The sequence below is a fragment of the Panthera pardus genome, unplaced genomic scaffold (genome assembly GCF_024362965.1).
Source record: "Panthera pardus isolate Hobbes unplaced genomic scaffold, ASM2436296v1 HiC_scaffold_27, whole genome shotgun sequence".
NCBI lineage: Eukaryota > Metazoa > Chordata > Mammalia > Carnivora > Felidae > Panthera > Panthera pardus.
Window position 1 is genome coordinate 32,341,728 of NW_026526843.1, and position 25,367 is coordinate 32,367,094.

Consider the following 25,367-nt stretch of genomic DNA (forward strand, 5'->3'; position numbering starts at 1 on the left):
GGACTTCAGCTCAGGTCATTACCTTGTGGTTTGTGAGTTCAAGCCCCGCATCGGGTTCTGTGCTGACAGCTCAGAGCCTGGAGCCTGCTTCGGATTCTGTCCCTCTCCCTCTGCCCCACCCCTGCTCGCACTCTGTCTCTCTCAAAAATAAATAAACATTAAAAAAAAATTAAAACCAAAAAGGAAGTAGGATCTGATGGAACTCTATTCTATGGGGTACTCCCTCACCACTGTTGAATCTGTGTTAACAGGAGCTGTCATTGAGCACCCTGAAATTTGCCAGGCACTGTTAAGATCTCGTTTTATACACTTGCAAAGATAGTCACACAAACTCTTTACTCCTTGCAGTCAGCTCTTGAAAGGGATTGCCTCCCCATCACCCTCTCCCCCACCAATTTGGTATCATTTCCTTAGAAATGTGCCTAACGCTTCCCTGAATTGCAAGATTCACCTATAGTAAATGGCACGCGTTTTTCTATGTGGTGAAAAATTGACGCCTCCGATGGCACCAAAATATAATGATGGGATGCATGTAGTGTAATATGGACTAAGAATAAGAAAAAGTATTTCTAAACTCTCATCAGCCATCTATTTCCAATATTTTATAAAATCCAGTGTAACTGAGGAATTAACCTGTTGAAGTTCGCTAACAGCACTTGACGTACCCTCAAAGAAAATCCTTAAAATACCGAACACAAGCTTATGTTATATATTTGTACATAGCTCCCTGAGACTTTTCAATCATAAGCCTGTTTACCTACTTCCTGCCCCTTCCCCCCAAATAAGTTACCAGTCTAAATTTAATACCTTAATCTCTTCCTCCCTTAATCTTCAGTAGAAAAGAAGAGGAAAAGGAATTTAAAATGTATCCGAAATTAAGGCGTAAAATGATTCCTTTCCTTCTTCACTTGCCAACAACAAAAAGCCAGAAGAAATAGTGATGCGGTTCTTAAACTTTTTTGAACCACAGATCCCTTTGGTATTCTGTTGAAAGCTGTAGATTCTCTCCCCAGAAAAATGCATGTACACATACACGTAGAAAGATACTATGTATAATGTCAGTTTTAAATGTTCTCTGAAGCCCTAGTTAAGAACCTTTAAGAATAGCTGAAAAGTTTCTTGCATATTTCAGCAATGTTCATCATCCCAGGCTGTGAGGCTTAAACCAGTGGTCAGTAATACCTGATCGATGTATGAACCTGCCAATGATCTGTTTTCATTATCTTCTGTAAGGAAACTGGGACATAGGACTTTCTAATTGCCTTCCTTCATTCTTGACAAGTTTGACAGATTTATCTCCTATAAGTATGTAAATAAGTTACCACGTGTACATAGTAACTTACTCAAATAAGACAAACATCATTTTGCTTCATCTCTTAACTATATATTACAATCGTAAGGTCTTAGATTTGATCGAAGCCATCGTATTAAACTACAGTGCTCATATACACAGTCCATTTTTCGCATATATGTATAGCATTTATAGTTAAATAAGGCCTTCAACTTTAATACTTTCTCTTAAATATACTGATTTTATTTTCCCCAGCTTTATGGAAAAGAAAGCTTGTATACTAAGAAAATATAGCAAACAATTTTTTAAAACTTGTATAATAGAAAATATAACAATTTTCTAAATAACCGGCTCAAAATAAAGTCTTCAGCATGTTAGAAAAATATTATGGTAATATTTACAAAAGTGTTATTGTGAAATAGAGACAGCTGCGTATGTGTTATACAGATAGATGATCTAAAAAGAAATATAATAATCACATTGTTAAGTATTAGTAGATTCACATTATATCACATTCCTGCTTAGATGGGAAAACAAGTTTATACTATTATGGACATAGTATGTACATTTTTCTACTCAATTAACATACAAATAAATAAAATTTTCCTTGATTCTAAAGCTATCACTTTACATGACCACGTCTGTTTAAAAAATTAGATCTCATTCTGGTTTTCTACTGCCGCTGACAGTAGGTATTTCATGGCCAGTCTCTTTTTTAGGACCTATCATGTCTTTGTATCTCTCCCCACGATGTCGTTCCAGGTACGGACCCCAGTTAGAAGCTGGTCTACAACAGCTTACAATGCGCTGAAAAGAAAAAAAAAAAAAAAGGCACGTTTTAGACCATATCAAATATCAAACCATATTTCCTTTGCAGAATATTAAGTTTCCTCGCTAAGCAAAATGACACGGGAACCGCAGAAAAGTCAAAAGCGATCATCAAAATTCTTAATATGGTGTGCTAAGAAAAAATGATACTCAAAGTTAACTAGTTGTGAATAGAATTACATTGACTACGTGTATGAGCCCATTACTCCACGTCTTTTCACTGAATTCTCCGACATTGCTGTCCCTCCCTGAGAGTGAGAGTCAGGTGAGGAATTAATCCAGTGTATGCCTGTGAGGTTTCGAGAACCAAAGAAAGGGAACCCCGGGGTCAAACCGTTGATCTGGATGGGCTTGGGAAATTATTTAAAACCTGACTCCTGACATTTGTCCCAGTCATTGTCCTAGTGAGATGTCATAATCAACCCCATCCCCCTGGGCCTCCGTGCAAGAGGGATCACTCAGGGTCTAGATGGGGTTCGAGATCATTTACCAGGCTTTTTCAAGTCTGCACACGCTGTTAGGACATGCGTTATAACCGGACAATGCTTTTAAAGTGAAGATCGTAGATCTAAAGCAAAAAGGTCATGTGCCTCGTGTCATCTTCAGGGACAACTCAGCACAAGTATAAATGGCATAACTTGTACGTGCCGAACACTCTTCATAGGGCCTGAGGATACAGCAGCAAGCAACATAGGACTCCTCCCTAAAGGAGCTTATAATCTAGTACAAGACACACAGATATATAAATATAAAGCAATGTTATGTACACAGTAGTCAGATGATTGTATCAGGCATAGAAGTAGCCTAAAGGCTCATAATCCCCTCTTACCACCGTATGAGTCATCTTCATGTGGATCATAAGTACTCTATTTAAAGAATAAATGATATAAATGTGCTTACTTGCAAGATAGTTCCTTCAGCTTGAATTATTTTTACGACGGCCATAATTGGAATCCAAATAATGCAGAAAATAATCATACACCAGCCTAGAGCAACTCCCCAGTCAGGGTATGGAATTTTGGCATAATTAGGCCTATGAAATTTCACCAATGACCAGATCAAAATTGCCTGTGAAAATAAAGTACGAACAAACAATGCTAAAGATTAGACTTTATTGCACTAGTGATTTCTGTTGCACTAACTGTGAGGCATTTGATCCCCTTCCTTGGAAATAATCCATCAAAAGCAATCACAATGAAGATACACTCAAGCGACTAAAATAACCCAGTAACCAGCCAGAAGATAATTCTAAATGAACCAATCTAAGTAACTTGCATTTGACTTTGAATAGATTCTTCCAAAACGAGCACCTCCGTATCTGTGCAAAAGGTGCAAATACTTGTGCCACATGTTTTTCAATGCCCAGGAAATATATCAGGCTGAAAGTAAAATAATACCTGAACATTTCTGTCCTTGACCTTTTAACTTTAATTTATAATAGTATGGTTTTATTCTGTGCCATAAGCTAGCCAGCGTATAGGAGAATGTAAAGTACCCTTTAGTGAACAGGCTTTGCTCCCTTGCTTAGCAATTGTTTCTATTATCTCCCACTGCACAGGGCAGTCGTTGCTCCACACCTGAAACACACACGCATTCACACACATTTGGTACATATTTACCAAAGCACACGTCACCTCCAGCCTCTCTGGCAGAGAAGAACAAGCTCAATGTGTGTATGGGCAAAACAGTGAAATCGGAATCTTAACAGTGAAAAGACTGAAGTTGAGGTCAAGTTAAAAAAAAAAAAATCTTTAAAAAAATCTAGACATGTTGCCACATTAAATCTAACTCTTTAGAAATCTGTAAAGCAAACAAAACTAAATAAACAAAAGCCAGAGTCACCTCCTAGTTTCTCTAGATTTAGCTGTCTTTGTTTTACTAAAAGCAGTGGAGAAATAGAATGTAAGAATCTTTATCAAATAGATATTCAAGTTTCATATTAAAATTAAATAGATTAATTACATTCATTTAAGTAATTTAAATGTATTTCCCAGTTGCCATGATTTTTTACATAACTACAAGAGAATGGATGAGGGATCCTGGAGAGTATCCATGACCTTACATGACTTTATACAAAATAGATGGTAATGTATAACCCTTAATATTAATACTTTTGCATTTGAAATTAAATCCCATTGTCAAAGCTGTGTAATCAATGAAAACTAGCTGGCTAAAAAGTATAGTGAGGTCTTCTAAATTGATAAAGGGCTTATTTGATTACGGAGACTTGTCAAATGAGGAAAACAATATTTAGTAGCACAGCCCAAATCGTTTAGCTAGAATATGGGGCGTCTGAAATATTTTGATTCAGTACATCCAGTCCCAAACTGCTCGCTGCTTGAAACTGACCTTATGAAATGTAAATAAATTAAGTAAGTAAGTAAATAAATAAATCTTAACACCCTCTAAAACAAACATAATATTTCAGATGTGAAGCAAATTCTGGATCAAATTATTGAATGCATGAAGGCAGTGAGAACCAACAGATGTCCCCTTATGAATTTTTGCCACCTCCCCATCTCTTCCAAGACAGTAATCCTCCATCCTGTGAAATGTTTTTGTCAATCAGTCATTTACTGCGCTGAACTGTTCTTTAAAGGTTTCCTGTTTATATGCCGTGTCTGTCCAGTAAGATATCTTTTGCTTTCCCTCGGTTTCTTAAATAGTACCCATTGTTGAATTTAACGTGAACCGTTGCCTCTGTTGACAGCGGTGAGTTTCTTTTAGCAATTTCAGCTCGTAAATACCTTCCCATACAGAGAAAAATTATGCATTAAAATCTGAGTGTTGCTTCTTAGCAATTTGTATATTTAGATCGCATTCCTTGAAGACAAGAGCCTGCGTCTTAGCAGAGAGGTTAGGAACATTGTAGATGACTCGGCATATTTTTAGCAAACGGGCAAATGAACCATTTTTACTTATTCTATTGAGAATTTTTAAATATGTAAGATCTGTAAGTCTATAGGAGCCTGTTCTTTTTCTCCAATGGTAAATGTTTAAACCTATAGCCTCAAAAGCAATATTGCAAAGGCGTTTTAATTTAGGCCTCTTGCAGGTGCCAGTCATAAAGCAAAAGTTGGAAGCCATTAATTTATGACATTAGTTTGCTTTATTGTCTCCGATATGAATTATTCTTCAAGTTTATATTAGAAATAAACTTGAAGAATAATTCATATTGTTATATATATGTTATATATATAATTCATGTTATATATATATATAACATTTATATAGATAATAATATGTATATTATTGATACCAAATTCATGGCATATTAATACTTACAATCAGAAGAAGAGGTGTAATGACAAACCAGCAAGCTCTCCACCAAAGCCAGAATATCCACCTTTTTGCTCCAATCATCATTTCTATATCTTCAATGAATCTGTTCCCACCTTAAAAAAAATAAAAAAAAAAAAAAAGTGCGTTCAGCCCTTGCTCACATTTTCTTCCTTTAATCATTGTGGCCCCAAATTATCTTTCTATCTAAACATTTTCCTATACTGCAGCAATGGAGTATACGCTTTTAACTACAAGTTGCTTCATTATCAATTTTCCCAGTTATATTATACTCTACCATTACGGTAAACATAATGAAAAGGAACCAAACTAAATTACTGTAATGAAATGTGTAGGTAATTCTGTAGTTACTGTTTACCGTAAATCCAGATGATTCCTATTATTTCCAGTATAGCCGCAATCAAAATGCCCCATCCAGCACAGAAGTGGTCAATCAGATGAACCCAGTAAATTCCAGCCTACAAAAAGAATACCAAATCCCCTCTAAGTATATTTTAATTATTTTTATGACTGACGAAGTCTTTAAAGTGAATCTATTCATTTGATTTTCACAAATGCTCCTTGGTTTCACCTGTGCTAAGATGTGAAACAAGAACATTTGCAAATGTAAAGACAAATGTGGCTTTAAATATCTCAAGAGGGATATGTGACTTCATTGTAATTGGGGAAGCTGTCCATTATTGGGTCTCCTCCCCTCTTCAAAATAGACTGACCATTGAAATTGTGCTATAATGGGGAAAAAAACTGGGCTAAAACTCAGAAACCCTTGATCCAAGGCAGACTTAGACTTGTCACGGAACATCCTCTTAAACCTTTGTTTCCTCATGTAGATTATGAAGTACATTCCAACGAATGATTTGTCTGTGTAAAAATACTATAGTATACCTGAGTCACGCAGACGAGACCAAGGAGAAACAGCACCAAGCAGCAACCCAAAGTTATAGGAACCCTCATTTTCTTCATCACTTTGGGAAATAAATCTTGGATCGTTGTTGTAATCGTTTCTTCAGAAGGGGAGAAAAATGGCGGGTTAATGTCAACTCACTTGCCGATAATTTTAACCCAAGAATCCCACTTCTATTAATCACATTTACAAATATATGAAGAGACTATACTCTGGGTCCTACTCCCGGCTTTTAAAAATCCATAGTGTCCTTTCTCTTTGCAGTCACCACTTGTTGGTTCTGATAAAAAACTGAACGCGGCCCTCTTCATTTGTTGGTTCTAGTCTGTTTTTTAAGGCTTTTCGTTGGTGGTAACTACAAGGTAACAGATCTCTGGGGCTGAAGTAGTTTGCAAGAGGGTTATGGGGAAGGAAGAATTCTAGAACTTTTAAATAAGGTGAATATTTGAATAAATACCATGGAGACAGAAAGGCCTTCCAGGTTTAAGAAATAAATGGGTTCGTGAAACAATCCTGGCTAAAAATAGAAGGTTGTATGACCGAAAGGATTAAGATGCAGGTTTAAAATGTTCAAGGGCTTTGAAAGTCAACTAGAGAAAGCCAGACTTTATACTGTACAGAGTTGACTATTAAAATATTTTATGTAAGAGTGATACGATGAAGACTGTTCCAGAATTTCTAGCTGTGTACCCTAGGGAAAATCCCCATGTGTACGCAGAGCCATGTGCCAGAGTAAGCACTGCAGTAGCGTGCGTGCGTTTTAAAAGTGGAAATAATCCAAATGGCCATCATTATGGGGACAGATTGTGAATTAACTAGATCTACATGAGCACGTGTCAACAAAGGTTCACAATACATGTAAAAAAAACAGCCGTCAGGGTGACACGTATGCTATGAGACTTCACGTTTATGTGACAAAATTTTATTTAGGTGTTATTTATGGATACATATGCAGCGTCTACAAACATGGACTGAGTGCCACACATAATCCGTGGTGACGGTTGCTTCTAGGAAGCTTCTGGGAAATGTGAATCGTATTCAGGACAGAAACACAGGGAGCTTCAATTTCATTTCTGAAGCAAATATAAGGTATTAAACGCCCGTTCCTTTCGGGTGTCTACGGCGTGAGTACTTCGTATTTTTCTGTATTTAAAATTAAGTTAAAAAGAATTTGCAGACTCTAAGAGTAAAAGCTGACGAGGACAACAAAGATAGGAAAAGGATATTTTCAAGCAGGGGAAACATGAGTAAAATATAAGAGGGATATGCTAACCCTGGAAGGATTACTTACCAATGGATGCAAACTGAGAGTCGAGACCCAAAGTCAAAAGCATGAAGAAAAATAATATGGACCAAAATGGCCCACCTGGGAGTTGGGCTAGAGCTTCTGGATAAGCAATGAACGCCAGATCAAAACCTAAGAAAAATGTATGACGTGGAATTTAAATTAGTTGCCAAACAGTTCACATATTTGGACATTTTCAACATAAGATACTAGAAAACTTTCATTTCAATTTGGCAACCCGATCCATGGTATACATTCTTGAGCAACTATTTCATTTCCACTTTTAAAAATATTTGACTTGGTCGTTCAGTCGACGCGATAACGCGAGCACGTGACAAGAATTACGCTCGTGAGAAAAATTTTCTGAGCGGCGCATGTCTCACATAAGAAATCTTAACTATTTCAACGATTTTGTTTAGCCAAATTTCGTGTTTTTAAAGATTCGTGAAGAATAACGACGGTCTTACACTCCAGGAATCTAAAGGAAGTCGCCTTAGCCTAGAAAGTCTGAAAGAATTACGCTATCGAGAAAGATAAGTTTATGGAACTACCTTTCTAGTCTTCGGCCGTCTCTCCAAATGTTCACCCGGAATCACTATTTGTAGTGGCATTTTAATTAGTATACGGACACTTGCAAGATTGTATGTAACTAAACTAGAAACTGACTCTTATTTCATATTTGATGTATATTAATTTTAGAGGGGCTTTTAAATTTCTTCCAAGTAGGTGGTACTTAGTTTTAAGTATGTTGAGTTTCTCCAGACTCCCAGAGGACTGGCCTTGCATTCAGGAGAATTAGCTGCGAGCCTGTACTGTGTCACTGTCCGTCCCTCCTCTGGAAGTGAGGAGCTGGACATTAGATTATCCATAAGGTCCCTTCTAGTCCTAACATTCTATTCTCCTGCATTGGCCTCTCCATCAAATGCTGGCCATAAATAAAAATTTAAGGAGGAATTCCTACTACTAAGGACCCTAGAATTCTTTTCCTGAGAATCTCAGCCAGATAATTAAGCATCCCTAGCTAATGGCTTTAAAGTTAGGAAGTTCATTAATCAGGTTCCTTTAAAGCTGGACACTCAAAGTCACTGGGTTTCTATCTATACGAGATCTGATGTGTCTTAAAAGTTCAGACACAATACTGTCCTTGCACTCATACAGTCCTATATATATGAACACACACATGTATATATACAGACACATACACGAAGATAACGCATGTAAAGGCACGCATGATGCCTGATACTTGTAATTGTACAATAAGTAGTTCATGTCAAGGACTAAACAGAATTCAATAAAAATATCTTCTTAAACAACTGTTCCCTAATATAGTCCTGTTTTCTGAGATCATCCGAGAAGTACCACATCATTAAAACAATCAAATTACCTAAGATGAAATGAGAAAGAAAATGCAACGCCCTAAATCCTGCTTGAGTGCTTTCAGTAAATTGCTATAAAATGTATTGGTGTTTCCTAAATGAGCTGCACTGAATTGATCAAAGTTATTAATATATAGCGTTACATACCTGATTTTACAACTTGAGAGACCTCCTTTCCCGATATATGAGCCATGTGTCCCAATATAGAAAAAATAGCAAATCCGGCGAACACGCTGGTGAGGCAATTTGTCAAACAAACTACAATAGCATCTGAGAAGCAGTTGTTATTGAACTTATTGTAAGATGATAGAGCAACTAAGCCGCCCCAAGCCACCGAAAGGGAGTAAAATATTTGAGTGGCCGCGTCTTTCCAAACCTATAAGAAAAAGCAATTTAGTATTTCAAAACATGCACTTTAAATGTTACACTTCTGTAAAATATGTTTATATATACAAATGAGTGAATATGAGTAGTCAGGAAGTAAACGCCAACTACCCACTGCCCAGCTTAAAAAGGAAAAAGTTACCAGTGTTCGAAAGCCTCCAAGCACCCTTTTCTGACATCACCCTTCAACTTCCAGTGGTAACTGCTATCCTGACTTGTTCTCCTTTATATTTTTTAACTAGATAAATGTGTCTACCCAAACAACACGGTATTTAGTGGAGTTTACAGCAAAGTTTTCTTAATGCCTTGGAGACTTGCACAACTTGCCTTTTTTCATTCAGTGTTGTATGAGATTTCTCCATTATCAATTTGAACCAAATGCAATTTCAATTTTGTGAGTCAAAACTGAAAACATATTGACAGATTCATATGGTTTAGTTAAAGGTACATGGTTTTGAACACTTGTAAACATATTTTTAATGTTTATTTTTGAGAGAGAGAGAGAAAGAGAGACAGAGTGCAAGCGGGGGAGGGGCAGAGAGAGAGGGAGACACCGAATCCGAAGCAGGCTCCAGGCTCCGAGCTGTCAGCACAGAGCCCGACACGGGGCTCGAACTCACAGAGTGTGAGATCATGACCTGAGCCGAAGTCGGACGCTTAACCGACTGAGCCACCCAGGCGCCCCTATATAACGTTTTTAAGCCTGTTTGTTCATCGGTAAAATGGAGATGGTGATGAAGATGATGATGATGATGATAAAATAAATCAAAAGAACAAAATATATACAATTATTATTATTGATGTCCTAGGGATGATGTGTGAGAATGTACTAAGATAGTATCTGTAAAGCAATTAGGATGCTCAATGGTAGCTATTATTGTTATTAAGGAAAATAATCATAAATTGATACTTGGTTTCTTTTATGGAAATTAAAAACTCTAATTCCCCCCTTGAAAAGTATGTAATCTATTTCCAATAGGAATAAAAGTGGTTAGGGAGTAAAATATTACTAGGTCTTCAGAATAGAGCTTGATGTTAGATTATTATTATATTATAATTACTTTATAATGGCAGGAAGCCAGTAGAAAGCAAAATGGATGGATGGATGGATGGATGGATGGACGGATGGATAGATGGATGGGTAGACAAGATAAGACAGATAGATGATAGATAGATACATACATAGATAGATAGATACATAGATACATAGATGGTATATAATGGTTATTTCACTTATTCTAACAAAATCATTAGAAACGAAATGCTCATTTCTTAGGCAGCTGTACATTTTAAGAGATGAACAACGTGGTTATGTTGATCTCTCAGCTGCTTTTACTTGACACATTTTGTATGCATATGTGAGTTAAGGGGATCTTAGAAATGAGTGTGGCAGGTCTGGGTTCTATAAAAATGCCAGAGGATATACCATGATGTGTACCTAAGGTTGCAAATAAGAGTGAAGCAAAATTCCAAACATAGTTATAATCTCCATACCTATCAATCTCATAGCTATCTACAAAATTACTGATTTTGGGATTCGAAAACCTTAATTCAAGATGCACCAGCTGGCTGTGTAAACTTAACTAAATGTGACTCTTTCTGGGTTTCAATTTCATCACTATAAAATGAAGGAGTTAGCAAAATCATCACTGAAGACCAGAAGAGTCTTCTAGCTATGGACGTGTATGGTTCTCTGCTCTCCTAAAGACTGCAACAGAGTTCAGATGGCCAAAGAAAAGGAAAAAATATGCATATTTGTGATCCCAGGCTCAGAATACAGATTATGAGAAATAAAAAAAAAATCTAAGAAATAATTCTCGTTACCAGCAAACCCAAAGAAAGAGTGAAGGTACTGTTTGTATGGGGGGGCGAGGAAGAAGGCGGGTTCAATTGTATGTTTCACAAGGAGCTTTAGGTTTAGGTCTGATATTTTAAAGGTAATAGAGACAATGAAACACAGACCAATATGAAATAATCACATACATTTTTCAGGCTTGTAAACGTCTCTTAAAGAATATCAAAGGGGCTTTTCATCGGTGCTCAAAGTTATGAAGCTTAAGGAAAATGGAGGGTCCACTACTTAGGGAAAATGTTGCCATCTATAATAGCACAATGTAACCTAACAGCAGTGATTAAAATCATTGCCAATGTTTAGATAGCAGTTTACCATTTTGAAAGCGCATTAATTAATATTTTATCTTGTCTAACAACCTAACAGAGAGAAAATGATGAGTACCAACTTCCATTTTATTTGTTTCTTATTCATCATCAAAAACGGCCCTCGAGTTGGGAAGATATTAACAAACAAGGTTAAAAGACGTGAGACTCAAGATAAATGAAGAGATAAACAAATGGCCTGCGGACACATCAAGCTACATCTCCAAGACTAAAACAATAAAAGTTCATAATTCTAAAAGCACGTAAGGCCGTTGTGGTTAATTATTGAGGGAAAATTATTTGGGCACAGGAAACCAAAGGCCAGAGACTGACATCTCAATTTTCAAAAAAGGCAAAGGATACATAGATTTCCATGACTAAAAACTGATAAATTTGACTGGATTACCAGAAAGATTCTACAACAAATAATTAAATATCCAGATTGGAAGTATTTAGAAAATAGCAAACTGCTGGTACACACAGCCACTCTCTGGCAATGGACGAGAGCTAAAAGAGGGTTTACCCAATTCACATTCATGGCACATGTTTAGGCTTATAACAGCCTTGTTTATGGAATGCTTCGTTCACTTCAAATTTGTGTTGTAACAGCATAATCCATTAGGTACACTTTGATTTTAATTTGGGGATATTAACTTGGAAGACAATTAAAATGCACATTAGACCATTAAACTCGCGGCTGTAATCTTGAAATCTAGTGTATCCAAGAAGTCTCACGGTCCTACTCGGCAACTTGTAGGTAGGCATCTAGCGTGAAATGTTCCCTTTCAGATCAATAGGCCCCAGACCCTTCTGGTCGTACAGAATCAGCTATATGCATAAAATGGCTTTTAAAATCTTACCTCTCAAAATGATGATCTCACTTCCAATAACAAAGCACTTCCTTATGGACGGAAACACTAATAATCTTAACTGCGTACTCTTTTGCCAACCACTCCATTACGACACTCCTATTCAGTGTTTGCTTTTAAGGTTTACCTCCTCGGATAATTTGAAATCCAAATGAAGTCTTACCTCAGCTTCCCGAAGTTTGGTAAAGTTTGACTGTGCTCCAATATAGTATGAAATGCCTTTCGACGCGCCCTCCAGAGTCGCACCTCGAATTAATAGGATGAGTAGGACGACATAGGGGAAAATGGCTGTAAAATATACCACCTACCAAGAAAAACAACCAGAGGTTAAGAAGTTAGATTTTTCAGCCGTGGTATTGAATTGTATGCAAACAAAGTTATTAACCAGTCGAGATCAGCAAAATACAGTATCAAAGACTTTGTAAGTTACTAATGAATCTGGCGATAGCCATACCAAAGTTGCCATTGTTTTGTCTTTCTGTTCTCCCCGCTCTCAAATGATCCATTTTCAAAACACTCCGATGTATGAAGCAATATTTCCTGGGTTCACGTTGTGAATACAGGAGACCTCAGCAGTAGCAACTTGGAATCTAGATAGACTGCTTTCCTAAATATGTCTTTTTAAATGTCTGAGGAGACAGAGTATTGCTTCTTGGTAAATTACTACATTGAGATGGGAAGGGAAATGGTCTTAAACCCTGCGATGGGAGAAGGAGAAGGGTTCCGTTCTCCCTTGGGGGTTCCACTCCCCAAGGAGAAGGAACATAATCTCCCACGAGATGGCCAAATCTCATGAAGGCTGATTAGAGCGAATACTGAACCCTTGGTATTATTATCCTTAAAGCCGCCATTAAGAGATTTGATAGCACAGATACAAGTGCGCTGCTCGTAGCCTAGATAACACATGGTTCCAGATGAGCAGATTGCCTCTGAGGCTGGCTTTTCGTCAATGTGGATGATTTCTTTGATCCATAGATGTCCTATGTTTGACAATAGGCCCGGGGAGACGACTTAAAGCCAGCCAGAGACCAATAAAAATGAACTGCCTAGGCAAATGGCCTTTCAGGGATTATTTCAATACTAACGTCAAAAAGGAGCCACAGGTTTCCAAAATGTGCAACTGAAACATTATTTTCGAAGGTTTCCACGGACTCTCTGAGGGGCACAGTATTTGCGTGATCTAGTGGCATCTCATTATAATTTTACGTTAACTGAATGTGCTAGATATTCTAGACATAGTCTAGATAGTCTAGATATTCTGGACTCGAGAGAGTCCACAGTTATGCCTGTCCTCCATCTTTAGGAGATTTCGGCCTAGCAGTTACAAACACATAAATATTCACTTCTCTGGGTGCTGCACAACTGTTCATGGAGAAAATTTCACGTTGTTCCCTGAAGTTGCCAAGATGCTCTCTGAAAGTTTAAAACATAAAACCATACAGAGGGACAACACTAATGGTTTTTCAGAAGAGGACAAAAAGAGGGTTCTGAGTCATTCTGGGGAAGCTGCAGAATTTCCTGATGCTAATCCTATCTAACAAGGATCTAGACTTTTCCAAACCCAACACTGCAATACATAATTCCATTCAAGATGCTTATTTATATAATAGGACAGACAATTTAAAAATATATGCCCAAGCCTCAGAATGCTGTCTTGACTAGCAGGGTCCAACTTCTGGGTACAGCTGACCCTTGAACAACACAGGTTTGAACTGCACGGGTCCACTTATATGAGGATTGTTTTCGATAAATCCAGTACCGTGAATGTATTTTCTCTTGCAATTTTCTTAAGAACATTTTCTTTTCTCTAGCTTACTTTATTGTAAGAATACAGTATATAGTATATGTAACAGGGCGTCCAGGTGGCTCAGTCGGTGAAGGGTCCAACTTCAGCTCAGGTCATGATCTCGCCGTTGGTGAGTTGGAGCCCCACGTCGGGCTCTGTGCTGACAGCTCAGAGCCTGGAGCCTGTTTCAGATTCTGCGTCTCCCTCTCTCAGCCCCTCCCCCGCTCACGCTCTGTCTCTCTCTCTCTCTCTCTCTCTCTCAAAAATAAATGAACATTAAAAATATACACATAATGTACAAAAATAGGTGTTAATTGGCTACGCTATCAGTAAGGCTTCTGGTCAACAATAGTAGGATTTTCAACTGCACGGGGTGGGGGTGTTGGCGCCCCCCACCCCAGACTTGTTCAAGGGTCAGCTGTCATTGTCAGACTCTAGTACTAGTTTTTGCTTGTTTTATTTATACCTATAGCGGGGATCTTATGTATTTTCTTACAGCCAGGCCGCCTCCTTAGAAAGCTTTTCACGCATTTGAATTGTTCCCGTTATAGAAAAAACATGCATTTGATTATGCTTGCCACTGAACTTCAACGAAGTTGGAAAAGAGCTACATCACTATCTAATGTGTTTTCCGAATTACCTTGCCAGAAGACTTGATTCCTTTAAATAGCGCTGCTCCGACTATGAGCCAAGCCAGAAGAAGACAAAGTGCTAAGTACCACACAATTACCCCAGTCTCGTCCATTCCACTTGACCGCTGGAGCGCCACTTTGCTGAAAGCACACAAGTCCTTCTTATGAACACAGAATCGCTGGTCCTGCTACATCGAATTCTGCAACATCCGTCACCCAGGAGGATGTTCCATGAGTATTCTATCTCAATACATCAACGTCATGGGACGTTTTTATCGATACCATTGTAAAGAGGGGCAAACGTAGTGCAATGAAAAGCTAGGCTATGCATGTGAGCGTTAACTGTGGCCGGTGCAGAGTTCCAAACCCTCGAATAAAACATCTACTAGTTCCTGTAGCTATGGTTTCCCCCCTCGTATTTCAAAGCTCCTTTATGTAAAAAAAAAATAATAATAATAATAACCTTACATCAGGTTATTTCTTTCATTCGTCACCGTATTTTTTCTCCAAGTAAAATGATGAAGAAAACCCCGAAAATTATATTCAATTATTCATCGCGCTTTTACTTAGCATCAAACCGAGACTGGTCCCCATTTGTATGCCTTTTTCAAAGGCTTTCTGTAACATTCAATGATTTCTGTTAGAGACGTGCGTGGATCTAGGATTTTAATTCTTTGCTTTATGTTTGGGAACATTTTAAGATCCAATTTTTTTTTTTTTAATTTTTTTTAACGTTTTTATTTATTTTTGAGACAGAGAGAGAGACAGAGCATGAACAGGGGAGGGGCAGAGAGAGAGGGAGACACCGAGTCGGAAGCAGGCTCCAGGCTCTGAGCCATCAGCCCAGAGCCCGACGCGGGGCTCGAACCCACGGACCGTGAGATCGTGACCTGAGCTGAAGTCGGCCGCTCAACCGACTGAGCCACCCAGGCGCCCCAAGATCCAAATTTTAAAAGGGCCACAGAGCATTAACACATCGGTGAGGAAGAACTCATTACAGCATTATTCAAGGAAGTTTGGTAAGGGTCAAAGGTAGGTAGAAGTAAGGAGAGTAAGAAGAGATCATTTAAAATTAATACAAGTAAATATATATATATGTATATATATATATTTCTCTATAATATATACATAACATATATATAATAATATATATAATCTCACATATCTATTTTTACCATGTAATGACAATTATAAGTAAAATAGACAATGAAGAATTTCAGCCTTAAATAAATAGCAATTTTACTCCAAATATTACTCATCACCCAGCTGTTTGTTATTAGAATTTGCTCATTGTAGTCCAAAATGTGAGTATTTTTTTCTTCAAAGCAATGCCCTAACTTAGACTTAAAAAGCAATGAATAAACCATTGCTGACAGTATTCTGCTCATTTAATAAGGAATTTTTAAATGACCATTTATTGACTATGAGCTGATTTTGCAGGTTACTACTTCTCACACAGGCTGGGTAAGCATTTGAGTCAAATGCAGCATAATTTGTTCTGATTCCCCTTTTTGTCCTACTAACACGAGGTAAGGAAAGAGCTGATCACTATTTTACTGTTATTTACAAAAATTTTACGTCACCTCTGTTTAAGAAGCAGATCGTCTGGGGCACCTGGGTGACCCAGTCGGTTAAGCGTCTGGCCTTTGGTTTTGGCTCAGGTCACCGTCTCACGGTCTGCGAGTTCAAGCCCCGCGTCGGTCTCTAAGCTGGCGGCACGGAGCCTGCTTGGGATTCTCTCTCCCTCTCTCTCCGCCCCTCCCCTGCTCATGCTCACTCTCTCTCTCTCTCTCAAAATAAATCAACACTGAAAAAAAAAAAAAGCAGATCGTCTAACATACTTACTTCCAATATTGTTCACTGGGAAGCTGTCCTGGCTGATAAGCCTCACTTCCATTGATGCAGGTCACATTGTGGGTGCTTAACCAGCTTTTATTTACTCGGATGATGTCCCCCATCGTACTCACATTACAATGAGTAACTAAAAATTATAAAGAAGAGCACACACAGACACACGTACTTAGTTTTAGAAAAGTATTTTCCTGGAAAAAAAAAGTATGAATGGTAAAATAAACTGTTTAGATTGTTACTTGGTGAGGGCAGAGGAGCAATCTTACAAATGGAATAAACCCTGAGTGCTCGGCATCTTAAGTCTTCTCTAATACTAAGCTTGGGGTGAGTAGGAAAATGTCTGCCCCTTTACTAGGATTGTGTTTATAGTAATAACTGCCATAAAGTAACAATCATTTCAGATGGGATTTAGTGCTCTAAGGAATTTTTAGGATGTAGACTTATTGAACCTATATAGATAAGTGATACCTTTAAATGGCTAAGAAGCATGAAAGCTTTATCACTTTATTCTTTGATAGACATAGGCAATCCCAGTAGTAATAGCCTACAGTCTCAATATCACGTGATCCCAAAGACCAGCAACACACGATGGAGACGACGGACATTCTCCAGCTGCTGAAACACAATACAAATCTTGGTTTGCGAGCAGCACTCGTTCCGGAAACATGCTTGTAATCCCAAGCACTCGTATACCAGAGCGAATTTCGAGAACCGTTGGCTCAGTTGCGATCACGTGACACTCGGTGCCACGTACAACTCATATGGCAAGACGCCGCTCGTTTATCAAGTTAAAACTTATCGGAAATGTTTGCTCGTCTTGTGGAACGCCCGCAGGACAAGTTACTCGCAATCCAAGGCTTCACTATAGTGCTATCATGGGTAGAGCTTTTCTCTCCCACTTTCCCATTTTCTTCCTTCTCTCCTGCCCACTCCAAATGATGGCTTAGTTTTTACTGGCTGCCCTCAGAAATGAACCGATTGCACCAATCAATTTTCAAGTTATCCAGGCTTTATTCTGCTTTCATCAATAACCCATGGCTCACTTTGAATTGCACCTAAATTGGTTAGAAAATAATGTAACTCTTTAAGCTTATTAGAAAATATAGAAGAACAACGCTCAGTTCACAAATTTTTTAAAAAATAAATGTAGCTTACCTATAGGCGACCTGCTACAGTTATCATCTGCCCAAACCGAACAATTTTTCCATGGTAGCTCACTTTGAAAAGAAGCAAACATGTAGAAAAGACTATAGGCAATGATGACATTGTAATAGATTGTCACAAAAATGGATATTAGGACCATCGTAATTCCCACACCTGGAAAAGAGAACAATTAAAATTTTTTAAAAAAGTGAAATTTCTTTTGCTAATTCGTTAAGAAAACTGCATCTCAATGTCCCCAAATCTATTTTATTTATTTTATTTTATTTTATATATTTTTTTACCGTTTATTCATTTTTGAGAGACAGAGAGAGACAGAGCATGGCGGGGACGGGGCAGAGAGGGGGAGACACAGAATCTGAAACAGGCTCCAGCCTCTGAGCTGTCAGCACAGAGCCCGATGCGGGACTCGAACTCACAGACCTCGAGATCATGACCTGAGCTGAAGTCAGACACTCAACCGACTGAGCCACCCAGGCGCCCCTCCCCAAATCTATTTTAAAATGAGAAGGCTGGTTCAGACATTTTCTTTGCCTTTCCTTGTTTTGAGCAGGAGGGGGGAGGCAGTCTACTGTCTAAATAGCTTTCTTCTCAAATTTAAAATTATGTTGGTGATTGGCTTTCTCAGACCGGTTTTTCAGTTAATTAGAAAATGGTACTAAGATCAAGGGCAGAACCTCTATTCATCCATCAAGTTCACATGAGCAATCACCCATGGCCATGACTCTCTTATTCAGTCAGAAAATTCTTGTCACGGTGGGTCCTATCCTTAAAAACAAACAGAGGCACCTGGGCGGCTGGGTTAAGCGTCTGACTGTTGATTTCAGCTCAGGTCATGATCTCACGGTTCGTGGGTTCAAGCCCCACATCGGGCTCTGGGCTGACAGCGCGGAGCCTGCTTGGGATTCTGTCTCCCTGTCTCTCCACCCCTCCCCTGCTCATTCTCTTTCTCTCAAAAATAAATAAATAAATAAACATTCAAAACCAACCAACAAACACTATTTTAACAAGTGGAAGACAAAGCCTCCGAACCAATGCACAGGATTTCTCCAAGTACATGTAAAGAACATTCAACAACTCCGTACCCATCTGAATTTAAACTTCGAAGCTTCTTGAACTCTCCGGTGTCAAACTGCCGTGTAACATTGAATAGAACTCGAACGCTCAAGACTAGCTTCTGCGGTGGCTTCCTCAATATTCCAGCACAACTGTTCTATGCACCTCACTATCAATTTATTTTTGACGCTGCATTGAGGCTTTTGCAAATAGTTTGCAGCAATTGAAACTAATCTTCAGGCAGGAGGGCTGTTTGATGCTAAATGACAATCGAGGCACTTTGAAAAACTTCCCGGGAAGTTAATACGCAACACGACTACAATTGTGTGCCAGAGGAATTTAAAAGGTGAAAATAGGAGAATAATGACACCCTTAAACACCCTCTAGCATCCTCCCCCCCCTCCCTTCCATATCGTCAGCCCGAGAGAAACAGAACTCCAAATTAACATTTGGTCTGTAAATTCTATGCTGGCAAACGTTCAGAGGAAAAAAAACGGATGCCTCTTTTGCCTTTCCCATGTCCAAATTGGAAACATTTTAACGCCACATAGTGGGGACGGCTCTATACGCCAAATAGGCCAATAAGCACCATAGGGAAAACGTTGTGATACCAACCTTGAAACAATGGAAGAATCCTCCAAACTGAAACTGGACCTAAGCTAGCAAATTGTCCCAGTGAACACTCCAGAAAGAACAAGGGTAAACCAGCCAGCGCGAGCATGATCGCATAAGGTATCAAGAAGGCACCTGAAACATGCAAAATAGAACCAAAGCGCCATTATGTCACGAAAACCTCGATGACCGTTTGACAACCAACATAACACTCTGAAAGCGTTCTGATACAGTGGGTCCTGTATCGGTCCTGACGGGGTTTAGTCCCCAGATTTACTACTCTCTGTGAGAGAGTAGTTGATGCTCTAAACCTTGACCTCCTCATCTGCGAAATGGGAGTCTAGTGTTACCTAAAGACGCTGCTGGGGTCATTAAAAACAATAGCCTAAAGGGGCGCCGGGTGGCTCAGGGGGTTGAGCATCCGCACCGCTTGATTTCTGCTCAGGTCATGATGTCACTGCTGGGGATCGAGCCCCTCTGCCCCTCTCCCCCCCTCCCCCAGCTTGCTCTCTCTCTCTTTCTCCCTGTCTCTAAAAATAAAAATAAATAAAAATAAAAAACTATAGCCTATAAAAAGCGATCCAGAGGAGGTGAATGATCACAGGCTTTGGAGCCAGATACACCTTGGTTTATACCCTGACTCCACCATGCGCTAGTTATGAGACCTGGGGCAATTTACCTAACCTCCGGACCTTGGGTTCCTCATATATGGGGAGGACAAGAATAACTCATCAGTATGTGGCAAGGGTTCGATTACAGAGCCTATGTGAAAACACTTGGCAAGATGGCACACACATCGTAGATGTTCAAAGTTAGTTTCCCTCCTTTGTCCTTTCTAAATAAGTAGTCTATTTTTTTTTTTAAGACTTCGGGTGCAAATGCTAAATGTGTTTTAGAGCAGAAGTGTTTGCAACTAAGGATATTATTCCCCAGAGAGTCGTAAGAGTCTTTCCTCAATAAGAAATGTCCTGTTTTTGGGGCGCCTGGGTGGCGCAGTCGGTTAAGCGTCCGACTTCAGCCAGGTCACGATCTCGCGGTCTGTGAGTTCGAGCCCCGCGTCAGGCTCTGGGCTGATGGCTCGGAGCCTGGAGCCTGTTTCCGATTCTGTGTCTCCCTCTCTCTCTGCCCCTCCCCCGTTCATGCTCTGTCTCTCTGTCCCAAAAATAAATAAAAAACGTTGAAAAAAAAATTAAAAAAAAAAAAAAAAAGAAATGTCCTGTTTTTGGTAAAAGATTCTGAAGGTTTGAGGTCTACTCATAGTTAACTTTTCTATTTTATTCTTATTTCTTTTAATGTTCATTCATTTTCGAGGGAGGGAGAGAGAGAGAGAGAAAATGAGCAGGGGAGGGCCAGAGAGAGGGGGACAGAGGATCAGAAGCAGGCTCAGAACTGTCAGCACGGAGCCCGACGTGGGGCTCGAACAGACAAACTGTGGGATCATGAACTGAGCCAAAGTTGGATGCTCAACCGACTGAGCCACCCAGACGCCCCAACTTTTTTATTTTATACAGACTAAATCTCCTACCGTTAGAGTATCCAGATCCTTTTTGGCACTGTAAGTTAAAACTTTTATTATTTTAGGGGCGCCTGGGTGGCTCAGTCAGTTGAGCGTCTGACTTTGGCTCAGGTCATGATCTCACACTCCGTGAGCTCGAGCCCCACGTCGGGCTCTGTGCTGACAGCTCAGAGCCTGGAGCCTGCTTCGGATTCTGTGTCTCCCTCTCTCTCTGACCCTCCCCCGTCCATGCTCTGTCTCTCTGTCTCAAAAATAAATAAACATTAAAAAAATTTTTTTTTAAATAAATAAAATAAAACTTGTATTATTTTACTTTTATTCTGCCCACACCTGGGGCATAATATTGCTCATTTGAACGTTTGCCAGATTGTAGGCTGAAGCAGGGACAAAGTATTAAATTTATTGATCAAGCACTCTAGAAGTCTTAACAAAGTTTAGTAAGAAAACATGGGGATCAGTGAATAAAAAAATGGGTTTTTGAATTATGTACGTTTCATGCACCCATGTTACACTGTTTTCCTCATGTATCTTTCATATTACGATATTGTAACATCATACCTGGGGATTACATTTTCCCAACCCTCAAAATTTATTCTATTAAAAATAATGAGACAATAAAATATTTGTTATGTACAAGTCACTAGTCACTAGAACATAGAGACAAATATGTTTTTATAGATGTTGCAATGCACGTGGCATCATTACTATGACTAATAGAAGTTTAAGTCCCACCAATGATAAATATAAAGAGAAGGAATACAAAATATCCCTGTCCAAATACAATAATAAGGTAAATTTTACTAGCCCATTATATTTTTTTCAAAAAAAAAAAAAGGATTATTTTCCTCACTGGTATATATAGCTTTTTACTTATTATATTATTTTTTTTATTAATAACAACCACAACTGGTAGATTATGAATAAAATACAGTGGCCACAAATTGTTAACGCTGCTGACCTAGACCCTAAGGTCGTATGATACCTCTTTTTCATAAACTGGTAAGAAGAATCTACAGATGACAATGAGTCGAGATTTTAGCAATGGTTTTCCAAACCTGACCATATGTAAAACTCTGATCATTAATACTTGACAAATCTGAATTTCCTGTTCCTCTCCTACCCTTGGACAGAAGAGCAAAAAAGCAGTCGAAAGAGCCTAGATCCCCGTTACCCAAATGATACGATCTTTAAAAACTGAGAGCTGATGTGATATATTAATATTTGGAGGAAATGAGGGCAAAGAAGATAGCATATACACTAATAGCATTTGGGGGCCTACGTTTAAAACTCTCTATTTGACCTTGTTTAACATAGTTCCTGGAAATGCATGGCAACTACTGGGCCTATGTATGATGTCAAGTCACGGGGAATTTCTGAACCTGAACACCAGAGGCTAGACAGGAGTCTGTACGCTCTTCACTACGCGTGACCAGAGGACTTAGATGCCAAAATGATTGTATTCCTAACTCATTTTCAAGTTCAAACTTAGACCAAGCCCGTGACTCAACAACGTAGGCTCCGGAGAGGGGAGTTTATGCCACCAACACTTGAAGTGTTTGATAAACAGACCTTGCTTCTTGAGGCTCCAAAGGCCCATATGAATGTTCTAATGCAACCAATTAACAAGGAATATGAGATTGAAACATCACCACACAAAATCCTATTATACCAAGAAAAATAATTATAGTGGCACAGTTTCACTGGTTCCCAATTATGAAATCTAAGGGCATGGAACCTCTACACTTCTAATAGAACCTGTAATTACAAGTAAATAAAATATGGTGTAAGTGAAAAGCTGTTTCGACATTACTAGAGAATTGTGCAATTCATTTTGTTTCCCTCTGTGTGTCACCTCAGAGTTATTTTATTCTCTCGGTTCTAATTGAGTCTTCCCTAATGATCTATAGGTATAAACAGTATCATTTGGCAGAAATTGAACATCTGGTCTTGAACTAAATTCTCATCGCATTTTGGAAGGATCTTCTACATGGCCCATCCAGTCTGGAATACATGTAACTGAATATTGCAGCTTAAAATACTAAACCTTTATTTTTTATTTATTTATTTTTAAAAAAAATTTTTTTTAACGTTTTATTTTATTTTTGAGACAGAGAGAGAGACAGAGCATGAACGGGGGAGGGTCAGAGAGAGGGAGACACAGAATCTGAAACAGGCTCCAGGCTCCGAGCTGTCAGCACAGAGCCCGACGCGGGGCTCGAACTCACGGACCGTGAGATCATGACCTGAGCTGAAGTCGGCCGCTTCACCGACTGAGCCACCCAGGCGCCCCTAAACCTTTATTTTTTAACCAACTCCTTCCACACTCGTGTTTCCAGAACGGAATGCCTTACGCTATTCCAGCAGTGTATTTGAACTTCGCTTTAGAATGAGAATTCCCCGCCTTTCGTCTAGATTCAGCCTTACATTAAGCCAAACACATTTAAATCAGAAACTCAGAAGTTGCCACCTGCCCAACTTGAGCTAGCAACTCGTAGTCTGATGATGAATGAAGTATGCTTATTCCCCATCTTCCCACTAACTCAAACTATCACCTGCCTTTCCTCAGTTCTCAAAATAGCCTCAGAGGCCACACAGCACCCCATTTAAACTAGAAGGGAAAGAAGTTGGGGGGTGGGGGTGAGAAATACCTCCGCCATTGTTGTAGGTCAAATAGGGGAATCTCCACACATTTCCCAGGCCCACTGCATATCCAACCATAGATAGAAGATAATCCGATTTTTTGGACCAGTTACCACGGTCCTGATTCTCGTCATTTTCAGCAACATGGAAATTCTCAGATGAAGCTGTCACTTTCTGGTAGAAGAGACGATATCAAGAGTTTGTCTTTATGCTATTAAAAGTCCACAGAAGCATAATTACACACACACACACACACACACACACACACACACTCAAAGACAGACAGACAGACAGACAGGATGAACCCAGAAAGCCATAGCCGAGGGAAACACTTTTCAAAGGTTGAGGACATTTCTGCTAATGGCTGTTTTTACTTTACAACATTTACCTCTTAAAATGAAAAAAAAAAAAAAAACCTCTTTAGGTGGAGATGTTTACTCCTTTTGGGGGTAAGATCATCCAAATGTTGATGGAAAGGTTACACGGGGTACCCAGCATGAAGGGCAAAAGAAGGTGGACGAATGAATAAGGTTTCAAATACAAAAGCCTTAAAGATGAATTAGGTAAAATGAACACCCTGGAGATTGTATGGGATCTTTGAGAAGAAGGATCCAATTTAGCTTCCACTAAAACAGACAAACGAAAAGAATTTACAGACTCTCTTTCCCATGAGCTGATAGTTTGGGATGTTTGGAGTTAAGGGAAGTTTAACTTCTCTCCTTGCCTTGGAGAGTAAAATCAGTGCTTTTCTGAAAGCCACAGTATAATATTCCTAGACAAATTCTCCCAACCTGTTAGCTGCTCTAGGGTAGAGAAGTTTCCTCAGGTCAGATAAGGACAGTGCATTTCCTCATTTCCCTCCAGCATATGGACACAGTCCGGAGAGGGACAGAAAACAGGATTCTGTGGGCGTGCCCAAAGCACAGGTTGAGGTGATCCTAAGTCTTCTGGCGACCCCAGTAAGACCTGTTCTATTTTTCCCGTACTCTATGGGGACATCTCAGGCACACTTGAAGGCAGCTGAAGAGAAACGTGGAGAATAAGGAACAGCCACAGACGGCAAATACAGGGACTGCTGCCCCTGAAGTTTTTCCTTCCCGGGCCCCCCACACCTCCCGCCGCTTCCAGACTCCTACCTCCTTTCCTCTGCACTTGAAGAAGCTCGGGCACTTCAACTTGTCCATGGTTGACTCACTCCCTCTGCTCGCTCCACCTCGTCTCGCAGTGCGGCTGAGCTTGACTGCTGACAGGTGCACACTCCCCCGTTGCTACCTGCCTGAGCGAGCCACCTTGCCCAGGGGTGGGACCATTTATGGAGGGAGCTCTCCCCTCCCCTTTCAGGGCGCCCTGTCGTGTCAATTACCGGAAGGGACCAAAGTGAGGCTCTGGTTTTTCCCCAGGTAAGCTGGCATGTAGCAATCCCCTGCCCTGGCCCGGGGAAAGGGCTGGGCTGTGAGCGAGCGGCGGAGCAGGGAGCAGCCTGAGCCCAAGTGACTGACAGCCTTTGACTCAGAGCCCAGCAGGTGCCTTCGCAATCTCACCTCCTTTCCCGGGTTCCCTGCTTCCTCCTAGCCTCCTCTCTTAGTCTGGTCTCTGTCCCGATGCCACATGCTGATCTCCACTGGCGTGCGGGGGTGGGGGTAGAGAAGGGGAAGAAGGACACCGTCTGGGGGCCCATTCTGTTCCCCAAGATTCTTCTGAACAGACCATATCGTCCTG

General features: G+C 39.7%; 1 protein-coding gene across 1 annotated transcript; it reads right to left on the reverse strand.

The window, feature by feature from the left end:
* Positions 1-752: 752 nt before the first annotated feature.
* SLC6A14 (solute carrier family 6 member 14) lies at positions 753-25,027 on the reverse strand. The gene is made up of 14 exons (XM_019421918.2): positions 24,785-25,027; positions 23,657-23,822; positions 19,496-19,627; positions 17,819-17,980; positions 16,658-16,793; positions 14,821-14,953; positions 12,558-12,698; positions 9,132-9,360; positions 7,615-7,740; positions 6,305-6,423; positions 5,778-5,877; positions 5,405-5,514; positions 3,020-3,187; positions 753-2,098 (listed from the first exon to the last, which is right to left on the reverse strand). The coding sequence occupies exons 1-14, from the start codon at positions 24,830-24,832 to the stop codon at positions 1,952-1,954; spliced, it is 1,917 nt and encodes a 638-aa protein (XP_019277463.2). The 5' UTR covers positions 24,833-25,027; the 3' UTR covers positions 753-1,951.
* Positions 25,028-25,367: the final 340 nt, after the last annotated feature.